The sequence below is a fragment of the Platalea leucorodia genome, assembly GCF_965183815.1.
Source record: "Platalea leucorodia genome assembly, chromosome: 11".
NCBI lineage: Eukaryota > Metazoa > Chordata > Aves > Pelecaniformes > Threskiornithidae > Platalea > Platalea leucorodia.
Window position 1 is genome coordinate 17,779,255 of NC_138833.1, and position 27,834 is coordinate 17,807,088.

A 27,834-nucleotide genomic window follows, 5' to 3' on the forward strand; every position below is an offset into this window, starting at 1 on the left:
AACAGTGCTCAAAGCTGCTGGTATTTTCCTTATGCTTCAGAGCTTTGTTACTGAGCAAGTCAGTGAAGAGTGCTGATGTCAGGAAACTTTTAAAAGTTCTTTCTGCAAATCCTTATTTATATTTGGTCTGTCCACGCATTTTTTTTTTGCTTTTTCACTCTACTTACTCTCCATTTGAGAAAAGAGGAGGATGTTTTATGGTGATCAGCAATCCATTACTATGTTTTAAGGCAGCAGCATTTTATACAAATTAGAGCAGTACTTTTGACCTTACAAAATAAATAAATGACCGGTACCCACAGCTCCTCCTGATTGTAAGAGGGACATGTGGTTGTTCAGCGCATCACAAAATCAGAATGCTTAGTAGCATTTCCATTTTGCATCTGTGTTACTGAGAGGATATATTTAATAGGAAGGATGTCATCAACTTGATCTTTTTAAATAAAACACAGTATTTCTCTCATATTCTTTTGAACCTTAGTGTTGATGAATGTTTTCTGCATACTTCATTAAGAAAAAAAACCAGTTCTTTAAATAGCTGCTATAAAACCAACTTCTCTCCAGCAAAAGAATGTTGTGACTGTTTTCTGCATAGCACTTTCTTTGGGGCTAATGAAGGCATAGTGCAAGTAGAGCTGTATGTATTAGAGAACAAAACGAAAACAGAGGTGAATAGTTGTCAAAAGGGTGTGATAGTTCCTAAGATGCTGAAGATGCTAGTACTCTGGAAACCCTTGTAGAATTTACCTTCAAAAAATAGCTTGTCTTGGCAGTTGTGGGCAGCTTGTCAGAGTTGATGAGCATCATCAGTGCTCAAGAGCAGAAATCTTAACTGTAGTGTCTGAGCAAGACAATAGAATGAAAAGACTCATCTAGGTTTGGTTTGGGTTTGGGTTTGGTTTTGGAGGTTTTTTTGGTTGGTTGGTTTTGTTTGTATGTTTTTTAATAGCCAGAGTAAATAAAAGTTCAGCAGGTAAGAAAAGAGAATAGCTGACAAGTTTGTAAAATGGAACTTTTGGGTTGTATGTTGTCCATTACCCCTACAGGAAAAAAATAGAATGTGACAGGAAGAAACTTGTATAAAACCTGGTACCTTAGAAGGTTCTTTGGACTGCTAGGAAAACCTTCTTGATTTGTGAAATATTTCTGGTTCAGAAAAAGTCAAATAACAGTTAGGCTTGACGAGCAAATCAGAAGTTGTGCAAGACATGTCACCGTGTGGTATTTTAGTAGTCTGTGACTTTTTTCTGGTAGACACGTCTTTGTAGTGGGAAGCAGTAAAGCTGTGTGATCCCTCATGTGGCTCAGACCCTGGACTGGAACACAGGACATGAGTTTGGGTACCGATTCTGTGCATCGTCTTGTTTGGATTTGGGTACGTTGCTTAATTTATGCTGTGGTTGTAGATGCGCAAAATTCACAGAATGGTTGAGGTTGGAAGGGACCTTTGGAGGTCATCTGGGCCAACCTCCCTGCTCAAGCAGGTCCACTTAGAGCCACTTTCCCAGGACCGTGTCCTGGTGGCTTTTGAATATCTCCAAAGTGGGAGACTCCACCACTTCTCTGGGCAACCTGTGCCAGTGCTCGGTCACCCTCACAGTAAAAAAGTCTTTCTTGATGTTCAGAGGGAACCTCCTCTGCTTCAGTTTGTGCCCGTTGCCTCTTGTCCTGTCACTGGGCACTACTGAGAAGAGTCTGGCTCCATCCTCTTTGCACCCTCCTTTTGGGTATTTGTACACATTGAGAAGATCCCCATTTGAGCCTTCTTTTCTCCAGGCTAAACAGTCCCAGCTCTCTCAGCCTTTCCTCATAGGAGAGATGCTCTGGTTCCTTCATCATCTTCCTGGCCCTTTGTGGGACTCTCTCCAGTATGTCCATGTCTCTCCTGTACTGGGGAGCCCAGAACTGGACACAGCACTCCAGGTGTGGCTTCACCAATGCTGAGTAGAGGGGAAGGATCACCTCCCTCGACCTGCTGACAATGCTCTTCCTAATGCAGCCCAGGGTACCATTAGCCTTCTGTGCGGCAAGGGCACGGCTTGGTGTCCACCAGGACCCCCAGGTCCTTTTCTGCAAAGCAGCTTTCCAGCTGGGTGGCCCCCAGCATGTACTGGTACACGTATTAAGAAAGTAATTTTCTTTGTGCTTCATAGGCCCGGTGTTAGAATGAAGTTAAAGATGTTTTTTATCAGGTTAGGTTCTACTGTGATGGTGATAAAATGAATTTTAATTAACTTTTCAGTGTCATTGTGATGACTCCTCAAATTTCACCAGTTCTTTTGGAACTTACTGATTTGTAAGCCTTGCTCAAGTGAAGAGTTTCTGAGGACACTGTGAATATCCAAGTAAACAGCAACGCTAGATTACAGGGCTTTTATTACTTGTGCTAATGAGATTAAAATTCCTAACTTGTTAACTGAGCTGTACTGTTTCGGATGGAAGATAAAGTAGCGCACATGTAGACTTCTACCATGTTGATGAATTGCGGCAAAAGTGGTTTCTCCTGTCACTGGATCTGATACAAATGCAAAATTTATCTCCTTGATGTAACAGTGTATCGTATTAGACATCCTGAGGAAAATGAAGTTAAATATTACTAAAGTATGTTCTGCACATAATTGACTTTATTTTCTTTAATTGGGAGTGATGCCGTTCTGAAACAGAATTTAGTACATCTAAATTGTCTGGTGCTAGCCGCATTATGATGGATTAGACAGTCCAAGAAACTCAATAGTGACTTCTATGACATAGCTTGTTTCCAGTTACTTTTCCACAGATCAAGAGAAATTGGGGTATTAAGGACCTTCAGTTTAACTGGTGGTTTAACTCCAACACTGATAGGTTGAGTGTTAACTCCAGCCATTGAAGTACTTAATAATTTCTGTAATCCATGCTTTTAAACTGTTTCTGAGAGAGTTTTGTGAATTTCGTCTAGGTGCCCAGGCTGTTAAGTTATTTTAAACATATATACAGAATATGCCTCTTCTCCTCCCTTTTAAGAGCAAGAAATATAAAAACCCCACAAACCCCACTAGGTTAATATAATGGAGATGCAATATAAGGGAATTTGTAGGGATGTTTTTAGTGAAAGTAGATTACTTTGTTTTTTCTTATCATCATGAAAACTTAGGATGACTCCCGATCACCATGTAGTCCATATTAAAATGCAACAATATAAAAATCCCTGGTAACCATCTTGGTTCAGGAAAGGAAAATATCACTTTATATAGGTTTACTGCCAGTGGTATGTGATTTACTGCTTATCCTCATTCTGTTTTATTAGGTGCTGACATGATCTGGAAGAACTTTTATGGCATTTGATGCCTTCTCTTCCCAGGTTGCATAGTGGCATTTGGTCAGATGACTGTTAATGACTAAGTTAATAGTGATTTAAACTATTACTGCATCTCCTTTGAAAGATATCCCTTCATCTGCTGAAGGATGACAGTTGAATATACATTTTCCTCTCGTCTGTTCTAACTAAAAGTGAAACGGGTTAGCTTAAGTCACCATGGCGTTTCAGTGGACTAGAAATGTGTAGCCATTTGAAGGATACTCGTGTTTTAAAATTGCTTTAACTTGTCTGAAGTCATCTTCCCATACTGCTATTATGCTGTCAGGGTAGATAAGTAAGAAGATTCTATATTCAAAGGCAAAGAGGAGGCTTTGCATGCTCCCTGAACCAATGCTTTCTGCCTAATTGAAAACTGAAACTAAATCAAGTGCATGTGTTCCTGCTTAGTAAATTGAATTTTTTTCTAGTAGTTTCACTTCAAGGAATTTTGGTGTCCTGTCCTCCTTCAGCCTCTTGGCCGCTCTAAATAAGCGAGCTAAAAGAGGTCTGTTGGTACCTAGCTCGTATAATTAATTCAGTTCTACAGACATATCAAATTAATAACTAGCAAAGAAGGGCCCAAAGAGGACTGATTCTAAGAGTCTGGAGCTTTCTGTGAGTGACAGGTACAATAAGCAGGGATGATTGGACTGAATCCAGTCAGTTTACAAATGGAGAAGGCAGCACTGGTAGCATGTCACAAGAGTGTAAGCACAAGATTTATTCAAGGAACATTTAATTAAACTGGAAGGTAATGGAAGATACAGTGTGTAGCTCTTCCATTATAGAAAGTACTACATTGCTTAGATGATTTATTACTGTGGAGAAATAATGGCTTCATGTTTTTCCAGGACACAGTATGCAAGTGCTATATAACATTTGAGAGCTACGCAGATTACATTGATATAACCTTCAGAAGTTTTATTATGCTGAGTTGGTTTTTTGGACTGTACATCCAAAGGCAATAAATTCTGGTGGCCCGTGTGAAGAGTTTGGGGTACTGTTATTTAAAAAGCGTGTTTGACAGATACTACAAAAGTCAGTAGTGGAGCCATAGGTTACAATCCGATTCTTTGTGTCAGTGTGTTTTGTGAATTGATAGTCAGTTCTTGATAGGCATGACACTTCCTTAGTATATTCTGTTGTGTCATAGTATGTTTTCTGTTAAAATATTTTTATGGTTCCCTAGAAAGACTTGTCATTCTTTTTTTTCCTTCCCTTCCCCCTCCCCCGTGATTTGGGTTTTTTTGATGGGGAGAACTTGGGTGAATGCGCTGCTTGTCAGCTGGAGATTTACAGTGCTGCATATTTATGTTGTTGGGCAATTATGCACTTTGTATTCTATAGAAGTTGCAAAAGGGGAAGCTGATCTTTGCGATGCATTTTTCAGGGGCATAATTTTTAAAAGCAGTAGTAGCTGCGGGTTAATTGAGCAATGCCTTCAAGTTTGCACAGCAATAAGGCACCGTGCAGTGAGGGAATGTCAGTTTTCTTCCTAGACTAGGCTGTAATTTTTTTTTTCCAACTGAAATCTCCTTCTCCTGACAGTCACATTGTGCAGTGAGCACTGCTGATCCTTTACTTTAGGAACATTTTGCTTATTTAAAGAGATGGTGTTCTGTACACTGACGTCAAAAAGTCCAATAGAAAACAGCTCTTTCTGTTTTACATTACATAGTAATTCTTATATTCTCTCCAGACCTGGAATGACCCTTTATATTTTCTGTTTTCCAGTATGCGGGCTTTCCTCATGAAACCTTTCTGCTGTTTTTTGACCATGAAGTCACTCTTTTCATTTACTATGTTAACCCCACATACAGAATTAAGGCTGGTGAAAGATGATACTTTGTGAAAGAGCATGTATTTTGAGATGACAGTCTTTTAGAAATAAAGTTACTAAGAATTGTACAGGGCTGGGGCAGTAGGACAGATTTTGGTAAAGTTTGGACAGACTGCAGTATCCAAGAATTTTGAGTGCAGTATATTAAACCGACTGAAAGTGTGTAGTAGTAGCTGTAATCCAAACTTTTACCATGTGCAGATACTTACCTGTGCTGTAGTGTGAATACTTTTGCACAAGCAGTTGCCAGTTTCAAGAAGGCTTTTGGTTGAAGACACTGAAAAATAGAGGCAAACTTTGTGTCCTGTTTTAAGCATGAAAGAATGGAGACTTAGTATAAGGAACGGTAGGGAAGGGTTGAACTTCTTGCAGATGCATCCATTGATGTCAATTATCATCCTCCTTTTTATGCTTAAGTGAAATGTGAGGAAATAGACTACATAATAAAGTCCTACAGTGAACTCCTGGGAATAGGGGGGATTATAGGAGAAGTAAAGAGAGGCACATATTTTAAGAATATAGGTCTTGAAACATCCTTTAAACAATAAAAAGTTAACTAAAGCAGTAAGGTTTAGAGAGTTCTTAGAAGGAGGGTGTTTTGAAGGGGCAGACATGAAGACCTTTCGTTAATTCAGGCTGTCAGGTTTTTTTTTTAAATACTGTGACATGCAACGTGTAGAAAAGACATCATGTTCAAATCATTTGTCGTGTTCACTTATATTTATTCTTAAGTCCTTTGCAGGAATGACTGCTGTCAAGAATCCATTTCTTTTGTGACACTTGAGCTTCTCAAGGTACACAAAATGGAGCAAAGAAACTTTGATCTGGATGGAAGGAAAATTTCAGTCGGGGGACAGATCATTATTTAGTTCTAGAGCATCAGAAGGTTTTTTGATCACTTCTTTTGACAAAATGGTAGTGTGTAGGTGGGCTGCCCCAGTGGAATCTCTTATCATCAAACCTGCAGTATCCAAATCACTGAGACAAAGCACTGGACTCGAAGTGGTCCTGTTGTGCAGTGACATGGGAGATAGCACAGTGGAACAGTGCTCCTGTCTTTTTCTCCCCCAGAACTTTTGGAATTGGGTTGTGGAAGCCATGTTGTCAAAACTGTTTTACCCTCTATAGTGAAAGAGGCACCTGTCAGGACTCCCTTCTTTCTGAAGGTGTCTCTGCTTCTGAGATGTTCGAAGGTGAGCGGGACATTAGGCACTTCTGCTTTGAATGCACTTACTGTTTCTCATGTGCAGCTAAAATTCCTGAGTTTGCTTTTATTTCTGATTTTTGTATTCTATAATATCTCTGATAATGTGTTTCTCAGCCTGCTATAATGTTCCATGCTGTCATGCTTACCCATCTAAACAGGAATAATGAAAATTCCATCTTACTGCTGTTGCCTGCCTTACGGATACTTAGCACGTTGTGGATGTTGTAACCACTCTTGTCAGATTATAGTGTCAGTCGGTACTAGCTGCAGTGCTGCCTGTTCCTAGTCAGCTATGGAACTTAAATTTCTGTCAGAAAGTATTTAAACTAAATATTCTGTGGCATTTTAGATATAGTTAATGTTTGCTTCTATTCTGTTTGAAATGTCAAAGCCCTAGGTTGTACACATCTGTGTAATGTGAGCGTGGTCCTTGTTCTTTTAGCACTGTCCTCTTATAGATCTACTTGTTTCTTATCTTGTTAGATAAAACATTTCAGGGGAAAGATTTGGCTTTGCTTTGTAGCATCCACTCCGTTAAGCAGGGAATTTGTAATGTAGCTGCTGTGCGCTACCTTTGAAACAAAGGTAAAATTCAATACAGTAAAAATAACTTGCTGGTTAGGTGACAAGATGGTATTGCAGTTTTACTTAGGGAATATACAGAATGGAAAGCCTTTTAAATTTTCATCATGAGACGTGTGTGCTGCTGCTACGTATAATATTGTCGTGTCAAATTTCATACCAGTTACGGGAGTTGTCAATTGGGTATTTTACACTTGCTGATTTCAATATTGATTTGTATTCTTTGCAGAGGTTATAAATTCAGGGTAAAAACTGTCAGTCTGGTGTGACTGACAGGTTCTTGATTAATGAAGCCTCGGACTGAAATTGCAAAAAGGGGTGGACCTGCTGTTGCTGGTATGGAGATGGCGGAGTTTTACAGGATGGAGCATCTGTATGTAAAGATGCTTTTCAGTCACTCTTAAGATAACTGTGAAAATAGTACTATTAATACATGTTGGAAAGCCAGTGAGGTTTTAATAGAAGTAAATGTGGCTTCTCCAGACTGTGGGCTGCCAGTCCCATTTGGGAAGGCTTCTCCGTTAATCTGACATCTTGTTTAGCACTGATAACACTAGAGAGTCCAATTAAAGTATTTCAAGAAGACATCCCCATACAAGACTACATTGATTGTTCACTAATGTGTATTGAATTTTAGCTAAATACAGCCCCGGGTGCTGTGCTGGAAAGCAGGGGAGCTTGCTGTCCAACCCCTTAATTCCTTTTATATCGATTTGCCTGCTAATGATATAACCTTCTACTCTAATTAACTGACATCTGCATTAGGCTGAACAAGAGCCCCCTGCTTGAAGCTGTCCACTTGTTTGTGTTATGAAATGTGTCCTCCTTTTATGTTAGATTTTGTCCAGATTAGCTCAGGCTGTGCAAAATAGATCATCTAAAGGATCGACTTTTCTTTTAAATATCTTGTAAAGCAAGATTGTCTTTCTGCTGTCTGCATTCCTGCCTATGTGTCCAGGGCTTATGTTGCTGGTGAGCCTGGCCAGAGCTGGTTCACTGACTGGATGCTTTTCTAATCCTTCTCAATGGATTATTTGCTCCTTTGACTGACTTGAGGCTGCCAAGAAAGGTGTAAATTTAGATAAAGATGGGGTATGAAGACCTGAGGATAAATGGGTCATTTTGTATGTCTTAGGTCATGAAGCAACCATCAGATGTAAATGACTAAATCAAGTTAAAAACATTGCTAGATTGGAAGGGGTAATCTGCTTATGAAACCGTATTGCCAAATCTACAAACTGCCAGTTCTCAGATTGGGACATTTTGATTTCAGCATCTGAAAAATAAGATGCATGTTTTTAGTGCAAAATTGTTTTTACAACCCTGGGTAAGTTAAAGCCACTACCTTGCAGAATTTCATCACAAGCAGCTATTTTGTTTTGTTACGTGTGCTGTTGCCACAGCTGTGCTTACACGTTTGCTTTGGGAGAAGGTTGTGAGTCTCATTAGTAAAGATGATATGAAGTCAGGATGCTGTTACGTTTTGACTTCTGTAGAAGCTTCATACTCGGTGACAGGCACTGCAGGAAGCTGGTTTCTCTTGCTCTGTGTATAAAATGTTGTTGGTTTTTTCTTTGAGTACTATTTGAGTTGCTTGTTTTTCTATGTTGTTTGTGTGGTTAGACCATCTCCTAAGAAATAGAGGTATGTATGATTGCATTTCCAGTGTTCATTTGATGGCTGTTCAGCCAGACTTGACAGCTAATAACTGTTCCAAGATTTCTGTGTCTGTGCACTTCGGCAGCTAGTAGCTATGAGGAGAGCTGAAAATGAGTGCTGAGAGGGAAAACTCTGACCGAACTCAGCTGGCAGCTACCAGCTTCTTCAGTCAGCATGTGCTTATGTCACTTAATGGTCAGCATGTCCATAATCCTGAATGGGATTATAGCGTTTTCCATTTCTTGGCTGATGGGAATATTGTTAGGAATACAAGCTTATTGTATGTGTGTATACACACTATATATATATATACTGTTACTTCAAAGATGACAATAGATCTGTGAGAGTAGGTTTCATTAGTTCCTTTTCTTAGGGAGCAAGTTGTTTCCCATGTTATTCTAGTCGTACAATGATTAAAAACATTCTTACTCTAGTCTGTGTGTAACAAAATAGTTCTAGTTCTGGTTTAGTTATACTAAAATGATGTTCTCATTCCAGTTTCTGCTAAGAAAATGTACAGCTTTCAATAATTTAAGTATTTATTCACAGCAGTTTCTTTTTTCCTTATTGTACTGTATTTGGTAAGAACTAACAAAATCATTTTTATATTATTTTCCTAGCCTGTGTGTCAGGACATACTTAGAGAGGTAACTCGATGATGAAAGTAATAATTTTTCTCTCCCTCGGTACTGCACAGATTCCAAGCCTTTCCCCTCCTTTCTCTTTACTTCCTCTTTACTCACTAACTACCTTACTGCACAGCGCGCACAGCCGTTCACAAAAGTTACTAGAGCAAAAATACAATCAGTACCTGAAGTTCAGTATACTGATAATGTAAAAACAAGAAAATTCAGGTTAAGTAGGATATAATGCATCAGTCTTGCTGTTGTATTTTCACTGTACACAGGCTGAGAATTACTGGATGTAACAACATCTCATTCCAACTTCAGTGCTGGAAGTTTTTTTGTCTTCCAGAAAAATCTCAACAGAAGCTAAGTGGCTCGTACTTCACGAGTATCTCAGGATCTGAAGGTCACCATCTTGTCTGAGAACTGGAATTCTTTGATTAGAAAGCAGGCATTTTCCTTTCCAGGAAGAGGCATTTTTTTCCCCTTGAGGCGTTAATGGAACAGTGCGTCGGTGCTGACAAACACATACACAATGAAATTTCCGCTTGTTATTCAGTGTGGAGGGGTCAACTAGGCCAGCTTTTAAATTATACTAATAACAAAACACAGGCCTGAGTATTGGTGAAAGAGGGCAGAAGTGAATTTCCTAGACTGCTGGTTCTATTTCACTGGCAAGTAGAGCTCAGGAAACTGTGCTTAACACCTGGCCTACACCTCTTTTTATTTTTTAAGTCTTATTGATTCCTAGTTATGTTCTTAGGCATATATTGACTAATTCATTTTACTTCAAGCAATGCAACCAGTCCTAATTTAATTCTTCATCGATCACTTTTGATTTGCCAGAGACTTGCATGTGTAATTAGTGCTGTCACCTTCTGTTAATAGAAAGTCTGTACATGTTGTAGTAGCAATGATAATATATTCTGCTAGGTCATGGCCTTGCTTTTGCATAATTTGGTTTCTTTACAGCCAGTAGCTGTGAGCGGCAAACAGAGGAATGAGGAAATAGCACAATCCAGAAAACAGAGGAACAGTGAACAATTTTTCAGTGTGGCAAAAGGTTAAAGTCAGTGAGTCCCAAAAGGTGGGTTTATCAGTAATTTTAGAAGAAAGGTAATTGGCAAGGAGATGAGCAGTACCCAAAATTAGATAGGGTACTTGAGATCCATGGTCATCAAAGGGATCTAATGAAGCTGAAGGACTAGGCAACATGATTACAGATGAAATTTGGTGTTGGCAGATGTTAGAGAATACATACAAGAAGGAATGGTTGGAATACTCCTGCTTATGGGGCTCTATATTGCTTATAACCACTTAAAAAGATCCCCAGGTATTGCTGTGTCCAAGACGATAAAGACTTCTGCTCAGTGAGCAATAGTAGTGGTTAGAAGAGAAATATCCATCTCAAGATTTTGAGTTAAAACATTATTCTGGTGGTCCCAGCTCTGGGGCCTCCGAACAGCTAGGCCTCACTAAGTCTGCTTTGCCTTTCTCTTATTAACTGTTCTATTCGGGGGTAAAGAGAAAAAGCAAATCGGACATCAGTATTAAATTGCAAACGGAACAGGCCAGAGAAAGTGTCTGAGTTGAAGTTTCCATCTTTGTGTTCCTGGCTGATACTGGGCAGACCAGTGTACTGAATCCCGAAGCCAACTTGCAGTAGTTGGCACGGAGCAATTGGGAGGAAGAGAGAGTCTCGTGGAGAATTTGTGCAGTCTCCTCTTAGATAGAAAGCCCAGCCTCTGCTGGGGATGAGGACAGTTGGGCAGAGATGACAGTGACGGCCTAAAAGGAGCACATCGCAGAGCAATTGATGGATATCCATGGTTCAGTTTGCCTTTTCTCCGAAAATCATTGCTCTGTCATTCACATGTAGAGGGAGGGATCTTTTTGTTCCTCTCTCCTCCCTCAAGCATCTGGCTTTATTCAAGAGCTGGGAACAGAAGAATGCATGAGAGGTGTTTTATTGGAACGGAGTGTTGATCTGTTCCTTCAGGAAGCTTTGCTGCTTTTGTTGGGGAAGTGGCCTGACCTGCAAGAAAGTCTTGACACATGAAAGGCACTTCAGCTGATGGTGCTCCTACTTACGTGGAGTTTGTACTTGAGGAATACTGAAGATTTAGCCATACCCTGTTGCAGAAGGTTGTGTAACCTTTGACAGAACATGTTCCTTAGTTAGCCAAGTTCTATGACAGCAGGATGTGGTATGATTGAGCTTAGTTTGAAAAGTTGTGTTTATATTTTTTTACAACATATCAGATTATATGAACTTTATTTTTCTTAAAAGCAGAAGCGAATTATTAGATTAGCAAGTGTGCAGACCATTTTCACTTGTGTCTGTGTGGCATTGCTGATTGAGGGCATAATCAGAACTAAAACATAAAAGACATCTGAAGAAGAAAAATTATTTGGGTCTTAAAACAGGGTGTTAGACTAAGTCTTGGAAATGTTATGCCTTAACATAGGCAACTGGATTCTGAATTGAAAAATTCATGTTTGAAAATCTGAATTAAAATACAGACTCAGGTGGATACCTGAGTAATACTATGCTATCATGAGTAATAGTAGGATTTCTGGTGAGATCTGCTAAGCTGAGATCGATTAAAAAAAAATTTAATATTAATCTAGTAAATTGATCAACTCGTCATCTTTTCCCTTTCCTTACCTTTTTATTGTGCCTCATTTACCAGACGGAAGATGTAACTTGGTGATGCTTGAGAACTGAGGCCAACCTTGAGCTTCTAGCATTAGCATTTCAGGCCTGTAGAGGGAAGGTATGTCCTATGTAGTATGAATAAAACAGCTGAGGTTTTACTCCCAACTTTTTAGTAAATTCCTTCATGACAATTCATAATATCTCTCTGCATAAGGGCCTTTCTGTGTTGAAAATATATATAAAACTTGTATTTGCACTGTGATTTGCAGTTCCATATTAGTTCCATTTGCACTGTGGTTTGTACTTGCATATTAAGAATGAAGTGTTCAGTGCGCTAAAAATGTGCTGCTGATGTGATACCACTGCAGCTCCAAGGTGACTGTAGAACAGCAATCAGTTGTGTAGCGTATTTGAGGACCTGGACTACTTACACATTAAAAATTTTGCACAAGGCTGGATTGAAATTGAGAAATAAGATGGGAAATCTCTTAACTAGTTTCTGGTAGAACTGTCATAAAAGACACACATGCTCTGATTTGGAATGATGGGAGTGAAATCCAAAGAGCTTGAGGCTGGAAGAATTAGCTGCTAATCTCACATTTCTACGAAAAGACTGAGCAATTCCTGGTTTATGGCCCTGGAAACGTAATGGAGCCCTGGGGATCACTGACACAACAAGCTTCTGAGAGCCACTAGCACTTAGCAAAATTGACTTCAGTTAATCAAAAGATTCTTCAGGGAGAGGAGAAAAAAAAAAAAAAAAAAAAGCTGCTGGTTTGGAAAGATACAAAACAAGTAACTGTGTAGATGGGTAAAGAAATTTCAGTTCCTTGCAGTGGGGTTCAGTGACCTATAATGGCAATATCTAATGGGCAAGCTGAGATAGAAGGAAAAGTAATTTAAGTGCTAGACTGCGGGGGGGAAGCGAAAGGGAGGCGAGTACAGTGGCACTTTGCTCACCCTTTATTAAAACGTTTCTTGAGCGAGTTGTATATGAATCTGCAAGCACCTAAGAGACTACAGCAATAATAGGTGCATTAAGAACAGAATTATCCAGCGTGCGTGATCTGGAATATTAACGTGCCCCATTATGAAGAAACATTTGCCATTATTCTGACTCACGTGGTGTTTTCCTGTAGACCTAGGTAAAAGGAGGCACTGAATTATAACTGGTACCCCACAGTTCTTGAAAGTCTTTGGCATTTTTTTTGAAGAGCTCATGGTGAAATCTCTGGTGCGGGATTCTAAACTGGCATGTAGGTTTGAAGTCAGCTTGCTTTTAATAGTATACTTCTCTTAGGAGAAAGCACATTTTATTATGTTCTGCTTCTAACTGTTGAGTGCTAGATGTTTTAAAAGAAATCTGGGGGGAATCACCCTTTCTATAGTCCATTGGAATGCCCAATATTATAAGAACAAAGCCAGAATAACTAAAATAGGACAAATATTGCATAAAATGGTTTTGAGAAGTTTCCATTTGCTTTGTTTAGGGACTTAAGACTGCAAGGGACCTCCTGTGTCATCAGGTCCAATCTCCTGTTGTCACAGTCTCAAGTCCATACATATAATCTGTCACATAATACTTGTTTTTTCTGAGACCAAATGTGTTATGATTTGTATGCCTCACAATAAGGGAACAAATGTTTTTGTTTTAGTGGAGTTTAAATTAGTCACTGGTGGATGCCAGGGGAATGTATCTGCAACAGCAATTCTGGCATTATAAAACAGCAAGCAGCTTTTTCTTGCTGAATATGTCACTGTAAAGCAAAATTTTAATTTTGGCTTTCTGTATGTGTTGCAATGCAAATGTTTCCATTTAATGTTCCTCCCTGACCAAATGCCAAAAAGTTAGGAGTAGGAATGGACACAGTTTAGAACAAGAAGCATGGTTATGGGAAAACACTTCTGTTTTCCTTACCTGAGCAATATACTGGAAGGAGGAAGGCAGGAATATAAAGATCAAAACCTTGAATTTAGTTTTGGATGTGAATGTGGAACCCTAGATGGTTGTGGCAGGAGAAAGAAAACTGAAGTCTCATGCAACTGTTTCATTCTTGCGCGATCTTCAAGGGGATGATATATGCAACAGAATACAGGTGTGCGTATTGCGTAATGAAAGTGAAATAAAAATTGGTAGATACATAGTTAACTCTGTTTAGTGCTTTTCTATAATTTTGCTCTTTATTTTGATCAGAGGTTTCTGAGATATAATTCAGTTGAAGACTAATTTGCTAATTAATTTTAATTCAGTCAGATAATCAGTAGAGCATTTCTCAGGCTTTTTATCTACACACAAAGATAACTGTAATCTTCTCCCATGTTCTCAAGCTCACCAGCAATTCTTGCAAGGTGCTTCTAGAGGCTCCAGTCCACATCTCTCAGCTCTTCAAACATCCAGTGGTGCAAACTCTGTGATTCTGGCCACGCAATAAAACAAAGGCAGAGGGGATTTTCTCTCCGCCAGGATAAGCTATTTGAATGCTGCTTAATAAATTTTGTCATCTGCTGGGAGGAGGGGAAGAGCAGCTGAATCTCATGCCTTACAGGAAAACAGGTGGGACCAATGAGAAGAAAGATGAGCCAAAAATCACACAATTATTTTGTGCTAGCTTAATGGCTGCCTCGTTCTGCCCAAAGGTAAAGACATAGTTATCAGCGCCATTTATCAGGTATACCATTTTAGTATAAACTTGTTTGAAACAGGGTAGAGCCCCTTTTTCATCTTAATTAGACAGTAACCCATTGATTCCAAGTGGGCCTTCATTTTCTAATTATTTAGTACATAATATAATGTCATTAAACATCTTTGAGTGGACAGGATTGCTCTAAAAGCTTTCGCTCCAGAGCTCTAATATTAGGCTTTTGGCATTCATCCCTGTGTGTGAAAAGCAGTCAGTTTGTTTACCAGGAATTTAGATTCACATTACTGGGGGAATTAGCAGTGAGCTATTAGTCTGATTCAAGCACTTAACAATTGCTGATCATCTCCTCCTAGCCTGGGGATAATGGAGGTGATCAGCTGTAAATGGAAGGTATGTGGGGCTATTTTCATGAAGGCACTTGGAGAAAGTGCTGCATCCCCTGACCTCTGCTAACCCTGGGGTTTGCAAGAAACCCAAACACCAAGTGGCTTCCTGGAGGAGAGCTAATCACCTCGAAGAAGAGCTTCCATTAGAGACGAAACCAAGCTCAGCCTCAACAGACCCTCCCTCATCTGAAAATAGGTTCAGCCACAAAATCCCTGAGGTAGAAGTGATTCACCTCTGATCGTATTTACCAGTATCTGCTTCCATGGGGGAAGCAACTGTAGAATAGCAGCTGGTTTTGATTCCGTAGCAGTGCTGAATGATCCTGTTGAGCTCGGCGGTGCTGGCTGGCTTCTTGCTTCTCCACTGTTGACCCCAAAAGCTTTGTCTGGTTCAGGGACACCTCAAAGACGACTCTGAAAGTTTTCCTTCTTCTTGCATAAAGTTGCCTGCCATTTTAGCAAATAGAGTGACTTGTGATTTTTAGGATGTATTGAAAAAGATACTTTCATTCTTCATAGGTGTTGAACCTGTAGTGTTCTAACTCGAGGTTACCTTTTATTGCCAGCAGATTTTAAGAGGCATGCCAGGGATCCGTAGCCAGGAATTACTCTTTGAAGCAAAGCTTAGCTTTTCCCCATCTGCGGTACATGTTGTGCCCCCCTTTAAAAGGAAAACTGCAGTAACTTGATTCTTACTGAAACATATGCATTTGTTGGAGGCTGTGGGAATGATTTTAATGAGGCAAGGACACAATAATTTTGGACTTCCCAATTCAAGGCTTATCTCTGGCATCACCTTGCTTATGACCTCGGGCAAGAAATGTGTATTGCTACTCCCACTTGTCCCACAAGAAACAACTTAACTAACACAGTGACTGAGCTGCTGCTGGAGAAGGACTACGTGAATGCCCTTTGTAAACGCTACATTAGACCATGTTACGGGATCTGAAGCTATGTCAGAGTTCTAGAAGCCACGTCTGAAGTACCTGACAGTGAGTGATGTCTGTAAAAGTTGTTAAGATTGCTTTGTAAGAGATTCTGTCTAACTCTGTTCTTTAAATTTCTTTCCCGTAATGCCTCCAGCAGTAGGAGACAAGGAATGTAGCTTCTATTAAATGCACAGGAAGGCAGGAGACTTCTAGAGTTGCAAGATAAATTTTATTAGTGAGTTTTGGCATTATTTTTACACTTTTAAAAATAATCTACATTACAACAATTAGAAGGTTCCCTCCTTGTATATGCTTGCTGAGAGCTCAATGTTAAGCCTGTCAGGATAGAGAATTTTTATTAGATTATTTTTTGTATTTAGACCAAAGGTACTCACAGGATGCTGTATTCCAGTTTCTGGGGAATAGAAGCTGAGGGGTTTCTGTAAGTTGCCCTGTAGTCTGGCTAGCAAGAACTGCTCTGAACGGGTTTACGTAACTGTGCCAGTCTTTGAACATCAGTGGTGCTAACAGAACTGAACCGATACAGATATTGGCATGACACTTCCAGTAGTAGTTATACTTGTGCATACATGTATGCTGTGTAGCTGAATAACTGTGATATTTGGAGATCAGGTGTCACAAAAGTCTAACTGAAAATGGGTTTGTACTCATAGCAGTGCGAGTACCTGTGAATGCAGGTGTATTTAGAGGTGAATTTTGTTTGCAGTTATTGATGAACAGGCCTAAGAGGCAGCCGTGTATATAATGGTGCACATGTACATGCGAAAGGGACACAAGGACACTTGGAGAAAAACCTAACCTGACACATTTTGCTTTAATTTCAGTCTAGAGCAGGATTTGCCTGAGTGTCAAACATTTTCCTACGTAATCCAGGACATGACAGGAGGCTGCAATTGCAATCAATAACCACCTTAGTAGGGGTACAGGGCTAAAGGTCCACAGTGCCCTGAATATGAGCAACAAAATGTTTTAATACCTTTTTCCATATCAACCTGTCTTAGAGCACTGAAGTGGGGAAGGAGGAAAGATCACAGTGCAGATGAGTGGAAGATGAATGCAGTACGCTGTGTGTGGTACAGACGGCTCAGGGAAATCTACTCCGTTATCCTCACTGATTTGTGCAATATTGGAAAGAACATTTTCTTCTTCCCTGTCACTCTCCACTAAATTCTGGAGATGACAGACGCTATTACGCTACAGTCAAGAGTCTTGATGCGTTTCTAGTCCGACCATATGGAGGATGGTCTAGTGTAGGTATTAGAATATGGTAACATGGACTCTGTTTTCATTAAAGAATGGTAGCAAACATGTGGCAACAGTGCTGTCTCTTGATCCAAATAGCCATATTTCAGTAGGTAACCGGAAATACCAGCATTCGTACTCCTCTTTATTAATAAGACATGGTATTTGTTCCTACGTCATGGAAATAAGATGTTGCTTCTCCGTGCGATAGAGGAGATGGTTCTGCTGCATGCAGTGATTTCCTTGCCCTACCTGCCCAGGAAGTAAAGAGAAGGCTGGAATTTGAAATGGAAATATTACCACTGCAGGAGGACAATTAGTCTGATACGCATGACAGTGTAAGATTCTGTAATAAGAAGGCGTCTGACAGCGACTGGGAACCACAGCATATTACCTAGCTCGTGCTTCCCTGGCAACAGATAAAGCACAGGGTAAAAAGAAATACCCACCTGTTCTGCATCTGTTCAGGAGTGTAATATTGTTTGGCTGTGTATAATAATATTCAGATCTGCTGTATCTCATAGGATGAGCCAGGGGCACTATACGTGTGCATGGAGGAGCTGCTTTGAGCTGAGTTTCTAGCTATCTTGAAAGCGTAGGCTGGCTGAGGCGGCAACTCTTGCACACAATTGATTGTGGACTATTAACCTATGCTCAGAAATCAATATTCACTTAACACCACATTTTAACAGGCAAATGCAGTACAAAACAGTTACACAGTGCACACATTTACACTCAGAATAAACAGGTCATGAAGTAGAGCTTGGCAGAGGAGGAGATTGGGCAGGCAGCGTGGAAGGGGACGAGGACAACTTGAATATGTGGAGAGGTACAAGGTAGCTGCAGCTCCCAGAGATTTTTGCAACTGAATGTCCCAGGGGTTTTGTGGTCGATACAGCTTCAATGAGCTACGAGGCCAGGCAAGGTCATCCTTTGCTAGATAAGACTAAATTTACTGGGGTTGAGCACGGAAATCCATCTTAACCCACAAAACCCAAGTCTGTTGCTAGCCATGAAAATAGATGATATATATAAGTTGCAAGGGGCAAAACAGAAAGGAGCAAATATATAAACTGTAGTATAGTGTCCTTGATCTGGGATGGTGTTTTTCATATACTTAGAAGAATGGATTTGAAAAGGGAACTGACAGTAATCCAGAACTGGTGTTTCCCAGGGACTTTATGTGTATGTTTATTGAGCTTTACTTGCAACCCACCCTAGAGCGCGGACTTCCAGTCTTTAGGATGGTAGGCCGTACTGTGCGCCTTGATGGGCTTGAGCAGTGGACCCATGTGAATCTCATGAGTTCAACAAGGCCAAGTGCAAGGTCCCACACCTGGGCTGGGACAATCCCTAATATCAATACAGACTGGGGGATGAATAGAGCGAGAGCAGCCCTGCAGAAAAGGACTTGGCGATACAGGTGGATGAAAAATTGGACATGAGCCGGTAATGTGCGCTTGGAGCCCAGAAAGCCGTATCGTATCCTGGGCTGCATCAAAAGAAGCGTGGCCAGCAGGTCAAGAGAGGTGATTCTCCCCCTCTACTCTACTCTACTCTACCCCACCCCACCTGGAGTCCTGCGTCCAGCTCTGGGGTGCCCAGTACAAGACAGACATGGACCTGTTGGAGCAGGTCCAGAGGAGGCCACGAAAATGATGAGAGCTGGAAGCCCTCGCCTATGAAGAAAGGCTGAGAATTGGTGTGGTTTGGCCCAGAGAAGAGAAGGTTCTGGGGAGACCTTATTGTGGCCTTTCAATGTATAAAGGGGATCATAAGAAAGACAGAGACTTTTTACCAAAGCCTGTAGTGACAGGACAAGGGGCAACAGTTCTAAACTGAAAGAGGGCAGGTTTAGATTGGACGTAAGGAAGAAATTTTTTACAATGAGGGTGGTGAGGCACTGGAACAGGCTGCCCAGAGAAGCTGTGGATGCCGCAACCCTGGAAGTGTTCGAAGTCCGGTGGGATGGGGCTTTGAGCAACCTGATCCAGTGAAAGATGTCCCTGCCCATGGCAGGGGGGTTGGACCAGGTGATCTTTAAACCCTGCACAAGTTCTGACAGAACTCGGACCTTTGTTTTAAAATATTGCCCTGGAATATTAGCTGTCTGTTGCTCAAAACGCTAACATGGCAGAAGTGATGGCGGGTACCCTGTCTGCAGAGCTCAGTGCAAACTGATTCAGGGAAAGTCGGGTGCGAGTTGGGGGGAGGTTTTCGATGACTGCCGTTCTGGGTTAAGGCTGTTCCATTCCTCTTTTCTGGAAGCCTTCTGTTTCCCAAAGGTAAATCAGTAATGGAAGGTGCCTGGATACGGAATAAGGTTAATAATATGGGAAGGAAAGATGACATTTATGCCAAATTAACGTGGGCTCAGCAATAGGGGCAGGAACAGAGCCAGAGACGGCCAAGAAATAGCAGCTCCAGAATATACAGAGGAGGCCATAGGCATACTGCTGTGTTTGGAGATGTCTCGCTGTGTCTTCCCTTCAGCCACCTAGGAAACGAAAAGGAGGAATGAATTCCAGTTAGACACGTTTATGCTCAAACGTCTGGCTACAGAGCCTCCAGTTTTGAGCACTAATGTGAGACTATAGAAAACTCCTGTGGCCAGGCAACACGGCCTCCTATTTCTGCTTGTCTGTGGAAGGAGTAGCTCGAGGTAAAGCGGTCCAGGGTTCTGCATGCATGTTAGCATCCCTCGCTTTGATGTCCAAAATCACACATTTCCAGATCCAAGGGTTTCAACTACTGTCTCTAGGCCATTTGACTTGCTGCTTTGTGCAGGCAACAAAGCAATGCGTACCTGGGACATTTCTGAAGCAAGAGATGTGCTGGCACTGTCTCCTTGGAAGCTTAGGGAAGACGAATAAAATAAGTCCTCCTGTCTTTCTGGAGCTGTCTGCTTGAGGTGCATTTGAGACCAAATGGCATTTTCTGCAAACAGAAGTAAAGCAAGAGTCTTATTGTGCTTTTCTTGTGCAGACCTTGGAGTCTAGTGAACAGAAGCCTAGGGAAGCTATTTTAGGAAATGCACTCACAGGCTGTGTGGCTTTGATTTAGAAAAGACATATTCTCTGTTCAGTGAATGGCCTGTTAGTTTGTGGGTTTACTTGTGAGGTTGAGCAGACTGCAAAGCCAATTTGCACTGTACTTGAGGACCTTTGGGTCCCTCTGGGACTTTCCCAGCTGTCTGCTTTGTCAGGGGCAGGTATGTAGTATCTCAGATGGGATGTTTAGGTTGTAGGTGTATCTATAGGGCTGGCTGTCAGGCTTTTCTATACAGCAGGAGATAGATAGGTTTAAATATTAATCATTTATCTAATGATGCTGGTTTCTTTAATATCCTTTAGAAGCTTTTACAAACATAAAATATTTAAATCTTATTAAGGTCTGTTGCTAAAATGCTAGGGAGATAAAAGAAATACAGACTTAGGATTACATAGTTGCATGTAACAGGATTTTTGTAACTGCTATGCTGCTGAATCTAATAACGGGCTGTGTCAGGAGCTATTTATCTTGACCAAGTAAGTGAGGGCCAAAGGCGAGCATAGGGAAGGAGCAGAAGGAGGGGAACCCAAACCCCAGAATCCTGGGGCACTGACGTGGTTACTCAGCAACCTATGGATACAGCATGTCTGACCTCCCCTTGTGATATTTTTGCAACCCCTTCATTTGAATGCTGTCTGGAAATAGCTTCATGGTGTTTGAGATGAACAGAAGTGTTGCCAAAAGATACAGAAACACTTCTGAGAGCAGATCCAGGCTGGTCCCATAGGTTGGGTAGATCATGGAGACACTGCAGAAGAAGACAGAACTATATGCAAGAGCAATGCAACGTAGGTTCTTGAAATCAACGGGATTTGAATTTCCCTGTGCTGAGCTGTTTCTCTGATTCTCTGATATGATTGATGCTTACCAAGGCATTTGTTGCTCTCAAACATGCCGAGTATCTGGTCACACTTCTCCTTCTGGTTGCCGCTGCTCTCGCATGTACACCACAGGGAGACCTCCACACTGGAGTTACTGACGTAGTTGGGTGTCATGGGCGTGCCTGTCCCAAACCCCCAGAAACTGGAATCAGGATTTACTTCACCAAATGAAAGAAGCCTCATGAGTCCTATTACACTAAAAGGAATGCTGCCCTGGAGGCAGAAGCCTTCCCCTGTGATATGCATGTTACCTGGGAGAGGTCAGGAGCCCCTGCGAGGTGACCCAGGCCTGGTGGATCTACGTGAAGTCTTGCTGGGCTGTGAGAACGTGTGGAGATCGCTACCCCTGACTCTGGCAATCTGATGGCGAGGCAGACTGATAACTGAAGTTGGTGCAAGCATTAGATTGAAGGATGTAAAGCGTCTGCAGGGACTCAACTGCGGTACTGGCATATGGCAGCAAAAGGAGCTCACTCTTCTTGTGTAGCTGGCAACTCCGTGTGGCCAAATGCCTTTTGCCAAAGAAATGCTGCACACCCGTAGTGTGCCGTTCTGCCAGAGTTCATTTAGCACAAAACCAGCACAGACATCTGGCAAACTGGAAGGTATAGTCCAGATCTACAGCTTCTGAGATATTGCTGCTCTTTACAGCTCCTCTTTTGAGCCACTCTGAGAAAGTATTAGCAGGTTGGCAGTGAACGCCTAAAACCAAAGATGACCTTCCTTCTAACAGCTGGTAGTGCCATGTTCCGGCTGGCTCCGAGAAGACAGTGTGTACACACTAACAAACCATCAGGAGTCTAGAAGTCAGGCAGTGAGGGAATGTCATGTTTAATCACTGCTGTGATGGGATGTTACTCCTGCAGCAGGGATTACTTGGTTCATACAGGACCAGAGAGCCCTGTTGGTCAGGCATTTAGGCCCTTTGCACCAGCTGGTCATGCAAATCGGTGTTCAGAAATCTCAGGCAAGTGCTGCTGATTTGACAGCAGAGGATGGGACAAAGTAGAGCGATAAATGCGATAGAAGAGCTGTCTTTGGGCTGCATTTACCTCAGAAGCAAGAGGGAGCACTAGCATCAATTAGGCTAAGGCCTAATGGTATACTGAGCACTATCTCCTGCAGGAGAGCAGGATGGTCCTTCACAGCACCAGAGCGTGCCTGCAAGTTTGTGGCCTAAAAGCATCCACCCTGTATGTTCCTGTGGATATCACTTACCAATCATCCCCATGTAAGCCTGCAGGCATGCAGCATGGTTGTGCTGAGAGCAACCATCTGGAGACATGTCTGCAGGTTGACAATTTTGCTGGAAGTCAGCCAGTCGGGATCTGTAGGAAGGAAAATGAGACTATCAGTGTCTATGCTGTTCTCTTCTCTTGGCTAATGTCCGCTGCTGCCGGACCTACTTGCAGATGTGGTCTTCTAAGCAGAAGTCCAGAAGCCAGAGGCAATTGGGTTTCGTGTTATACTGGAAGGAACAATCGGGAACAATGGTTTTCCGGCGTCGTTCTCCACAAAGTTCATCTTGACACGGACAGAATAGGATCCTTTTGGTGAATTCCTCAGGGACTTTCTCAAAGAAATTCCTTAGCCCTCTGTGGCATTTGCGACGGTCACACGTGTCCTCGCTTCCTGCTCCCTTGGTGCAGATCGAGGCGTAGTCTGTGCGCAGACGAACACACTTCTTGCTCAGATTGCAGACATGAGTTGCTTTCAGGCATGGATTTGTTGCATCTCCTGCTAACTGTGAGCCTATAAAGCCAAAAGAAACCCAGAAACAATGAAGCAAGTCTCCAGAAGAGATTCTGTGTGGAAACAGGAGTAGCCCTTACTTGATGGCCAGATTGAGAACATCAAAAAGAACAAAGCAAATTAGTCCTGCTATGTGCCTGTAGTATGACATTGCAGCTATACTAGTTACAAAATCATATTTTTTATTGGTTCATGTTAGGGTGTTTGTTTCAGAGAATGCATCATTGTGGTTATTCCCTGTTTCATGGGCCTGGATCTGTGGCTATATTTACACATGATAGGGGGGACAAATTTAAGCAAGTATCCAGAGCAGGCGTTCCTCTGGTTAAAGGGGCCATTACCCCAAATTGTTCTTCTTAATAATTTTCAGCCCCTGAAAAGATAAGAAAGGACAGTATTATATCACGTAACCGTTACAATCCTTACCTGATAACAGAGCTGCCAGTTTATTATAATCTGTCTTCCAGTGTTCTTCATTTGCAGGATTCTCATAGGGAGAGGTCTCCAGATTGAAATAACCTAGGCAAGATACCAGATATTTTATGCAGTGGGAGAAATGCTTTGTGACCAGTTGTTTTTTTTTTTAAATTTGATTTTTTTCTTATTTGTGCCTGGCTCTTTCCTCAGGCTGGAGTTCAGAGATGCTCTGTCTTGCTCAAAGCCAAATGCCAAGAATGGTTCTGCTGGAGATGCAAAGGTATTAGTGTGTAAAAACAGCATTACATTTTGTTATCAGATTTCCTCTGGCTGGAATCTGGTCTACATTGTCATTTAGTTTTTTTCAGCCTCAGTACGAGTGAGGAGATGTGCAGCACAGGCGGTCTTTAGTGGGAGGCCAAGTGAAAGCATCCCACTAAAGCTGGAGAGAAGCGGCATGCTCAAGGGTGCCATTACCGTGTGGGTCATAATCGCACGTCTCTTTTCAGTGACGGACAGACGTGACCATTTTGAGGTGATTTTCACAGCAGTCTCACCTCACAGCACTAAATCTAACTGCCTCAGAGGAGCTATCTTTGTCTCTTAGGGTCCCTGGAGTATTTGAAGGGCCGGTCCCAGACCAGGCCAGTTTTCTCTGCTTATCAAACAGAGCAGTAACGAATCCTCTTCACTAGGAGATGCGGTTGCAAAGCGATACCTGCAGTGTTGGGAAGCGGCCTTTCGCAGTTGTTTTCAGATGGGGGGCAGGGGTGAGCCTTACTAGTAAGTACCTTGTAAATTCATATTATTTCATCTCACCATCTGCCATGCTGGAGTGAACGGTCCAGAAAACACGTAAGCAGTGCTCCTGCCTCTTCATGCGCCGGTGACACCTGCAGTGCAGCAAAGAGCTGTTTCCGAGGTCTAGTTCTGCATTCAGACATCTGACCCTGCTGTCGTGATCCAGCGGAAGGATGTGAGTCTTAGCCAGGGCACAGTGTTCCAGGATCCTGTAGGTGGCATTGCAGGTAGAGTCCGAGAGGCACAGTTGTTCTGCTGCTATGCAGTCACTCCTTGGCAGAGCCAGGAGGTCTCCTGGTCAAGGAGGGAAAAGATTGTTAGGACAGCAATCACGGTGAATGCCACACAAACACCTTGTTCTTGTTCTGTAGGCATCCTATATTCAGTAAGGGCTCCTCTCAAGAGGCAGAACTGGTTGGGGTCTTTTATATGGAGTAGTAAGGAACAACAGCTGTCTCCATTTAGAAACAAAAGGATGAGTATTAATGTATGAAAGATGGAACAAAAGGTTAAAGAAAAGCCTCAAGAATAATTTTGTTTAATACAACCTTTTTTTATCACCCTTAACTCTTTCAGCTTGGCCAGGATCAGGGACAGCTCTGTATTTTATGGAGTAGTAAATCCCTCTGGAAACCTCTGGGTGGCTGAGGCCTGCTTTGAAGAAGCTCTTCTACCTGGGTAGTGAAAACAGCAGTGCAATGAGCACATAGTAACGCCCTACTGTGCGCTGTGCGTCCGTGCTGCTGCCATTGCTGAAGTACATACTGGTCATGAAGAGATGTGCTGAGAAAACCACTTGTAGGGTGTAAAAACAACTACTTTACTGAGCTTGGAAACTTAAGAATGCATATTTTTTGCACAATAGACTAAATTCTTAACCCAAGATGCAAGTAGCTTCATACAGAAGGGCTGATATGCAATCAATTTAAGTATATAGAACCCAGTCCCTGAAATCCCTGACAAAAATGCTGGGATGCAGGCTTGGCCTGCCAGCTTTCATCTGTTGGTTGATTGTGAACTCTGACTATATCTCGGTGTATGTGTGTGTATATTTGCGTAACACGTGCATTGATTATATACATATACACACACACACACACGCACCACCTTATGTTGAAGTATTAGATAATCTGAGTTTAACAATATAATCTTTAAAACTAGACTTTTTTTCAGCTTTTAAAAATTTTTATATGGACTGTGGTCTCCTAAGGGTAATACTGGGTTGATACCTAGGGTGATGTTGTCACAGGTAGGTGAATTCAGTCCATACCCTTTCTTCATTTCTGTAGTATATGAATCTGCGTTTACAGTAAAAGCATAATGAAGACCTGGAACAAGACTGTTTACCAATAAAATTTATATATAGGCTAGTACGTTTCTTCCCTTCAGGACAATATTGCTTGGCTGGTTTTAGGAAATGACTGTGCTGAGCCTTACATCTACCTTTAATGTTCTTTGGGTACATGATCTTACCTATCATCCTCTTGTTTGGCAGGTGCAGTAGTGTTATTTCAGTCTGCCTTCACTACAGATTAGAAAAAAAATCTTGGTACAGCTCGTATGACCTGGTATACCGTCTTCACCATCTAATTTGTCTCTCACTTCCTTCACTTTTGCTGGCTTCACCAGTTTATTTGCTGTAAGCAGTAGGCTGCATAATTCTATGCTAGTCTGCTTCTCAAACTTTCTACTTTTCCTACAGCCCGGTAATGCTATCTAGGTGTCTCTGTCTCACTTGTACAAATTTCTTTGCTTTTCAGGCAACTTCTTGTACTTTGTTGTTCATCTGGCTGTTACGTACAGACTGTATGACTTTATAAGCTCCCTGAAAAACAAATCTCTCATCAGAAATGCTTTGTACCCAGGACAGTGGGTTTTGGTTAGGCATCACACCGAGGCACAACCTTAATGAACGCTCCGAGTGTGATTACATCCCGTAAGGCTGCAATCAGTGCAAATTCCCAATAGCAAATCCGTCCGCTCTCTCCAGTAGCTTTTGGAACTCTAAACTGAGCGAACTGCTCTACCCCACCAGGCCAGACCAAAGCACCAGCTCCCCCAGTATCCCATCTCCAACACCGGCTCGCAGCAGCTGGCGTAGGAAGTTCCTACAAGGACACAATGCGCTTTCCCAGCCTTAAGAGCTCTGCTCAGCAAGCACCTCAGCTTGACGTGACGTTTTTAAAACTTTAAAGTGACCCGGTAATTGCCAGGGTAGAGCAGAGCTGGGTGTAAGTGCATGGACTGTGTTTCTACCACAGGCCTGTACCAGATGCTTCAGGTGAAGCTGCTGAAAACCTCAAATTTAAAACAGCCCTCCTCTACAGACATCATTTAATAGCTGTGCATTGTCTTAAGCCCTAATACTTGACATGTTGTTTAATTTTTTAAAACCTTGTCTTAGTATTCCAGATAATAACGTGAAAGAATGAGAAAGGTAATTCTTTCCTAGACCTATTGCAAAACACGTTAAAGATGCACGTGTAGGGGAGTCCCTTCTGTAGTTTAAAAAAAAAAGTTAAAAGGTAATAATCAATTCACAGACTATGATTATTTATACCTTAGAAAAAAAGGAAAGGTAATACAATATCCCTTTATTCTCCCTTTTCACTCCACGTCCTGTCATATCTATCTATCTATCTATACACACAGATGTATTATTTTGATGCCCCTGGTGCATGATGCTGTTGAAAGAGAGGACGATTGCAGAAGGGAAACCTTTCCTTTATTAAGCACAGTTATCAAAGAAGCATTAGTATTTGGACATGGAAAATTGTGGGAAATCTACTGTAATCATGTGGCTGCAAATGCTACTGAGGTCTCGGTGCAGTAGCCCATTTTTATAGCAGTCACCGTGCTAGCGATATAGCAGTTTTTTCTTAGTGTAAAGCACTGACATCCCATAGCCAGGGTCTAGGAATGCTTCAGAGCAGTTTCGTAATTTCTGTATTTCTAGTCACATCAGCCATGAAGACTGCACAAGAGATGAACTGGAAGGAGGAATAATTTCTCTCCTCGGCTTCTGTGACTGGGCAGTAGTAGAAGGCGGAGTAGAACAAACAGCTCCATCTCTGCAGGAGCTCCCTGGATCGGTCTTTGCAAACTGAGCCTCAGCTCAGAAAACTCAGCCTGGAGCATTTCGGAGGGGGAAGGGATGGAGGGTAGGTATCAAAAACAGCTTTCGGCAAAGTCATTGGGAGCGAGGTACAGCAAGGACTGCGGGCAGGTCCGGCTCCAGCAGATGCCGGCTTTGTGCCGTTTCTGCCGCGCTGGGGGCCCCCGGCAGCCCCCCGCCGCTGCGAGCGAGGGTCCCCCGCCACCTCCTCACGCCTTGCCCCGAGGGCAACCGCCTCCCCTCCCCGGAGCGTCCCTCCACGTCGGTCACAGCCACGCTTGCCATTCCCGTTTCGGGCCGGAGCAGCAGCTCGCCTCTCCTCGTCCGAGCAGCGGGCTCTTCCCCGGGGCAGCGGGGCGCCCGCCGCAGCCGGCGGCCGGGCAAGGAGAGGCGGGCGGCGGCCGGGAGCCCCGAGGTCTCGGGAGGCGCCGGGGGAGCCCCGGCCGCCCCGCCGCCAGCAGCGAGGGGCCCCGCCGCCGCCCCCAGCCGCCGCGGGCGCCCCCGGGGCAGGGCGGCGCGGATCCCGCTCGCCTCCCGCCGGGAGAGGGTCGGGGGCCGGGGGCCGCGCCGCCCTGCCCCGCCGCGCCCCCCAGCCCGCCCCGGCCCGCCCCGGCCCGGCCGCCGCCCCGCGCTCCGGTCGCTGTTACCGGCTCGGGAGAGGAGCAGCCCCAGCAGCAGGGCGAGCCCCAT

At 42.6% G+C, this 27,834-nt stretch overlaps 1 protein-coding gene across 1 annotated transcript; it reads right to left on the minus strand.

Annotated features, from left to right (window-relative positions):
* Positions 1–19,489: 19,489 nt before the first annotated feature.
* On the minus strand, positions 19,490–27,834 carry GFRA3 (GDNF family receptor alpha 3; the record flags this gene model as incomplete). Its single annotated transcript, XM_082323728.1, has 8 exons — positions 19,490–19,624; positions 19,934–20,064; positions 21,047–21,181; positions 22,278–22,387; positions 22,466–22,811; positions 23,238–23,330; positions 24,048–24,323; positions 27,792–27,834. 8 exons carry the CDS (start codon positions 27,832–27,834, stop codon positions 19,490–19,492), a joined length of 1,269 nt encoding a protein of 422 aa, XP_082179854.1.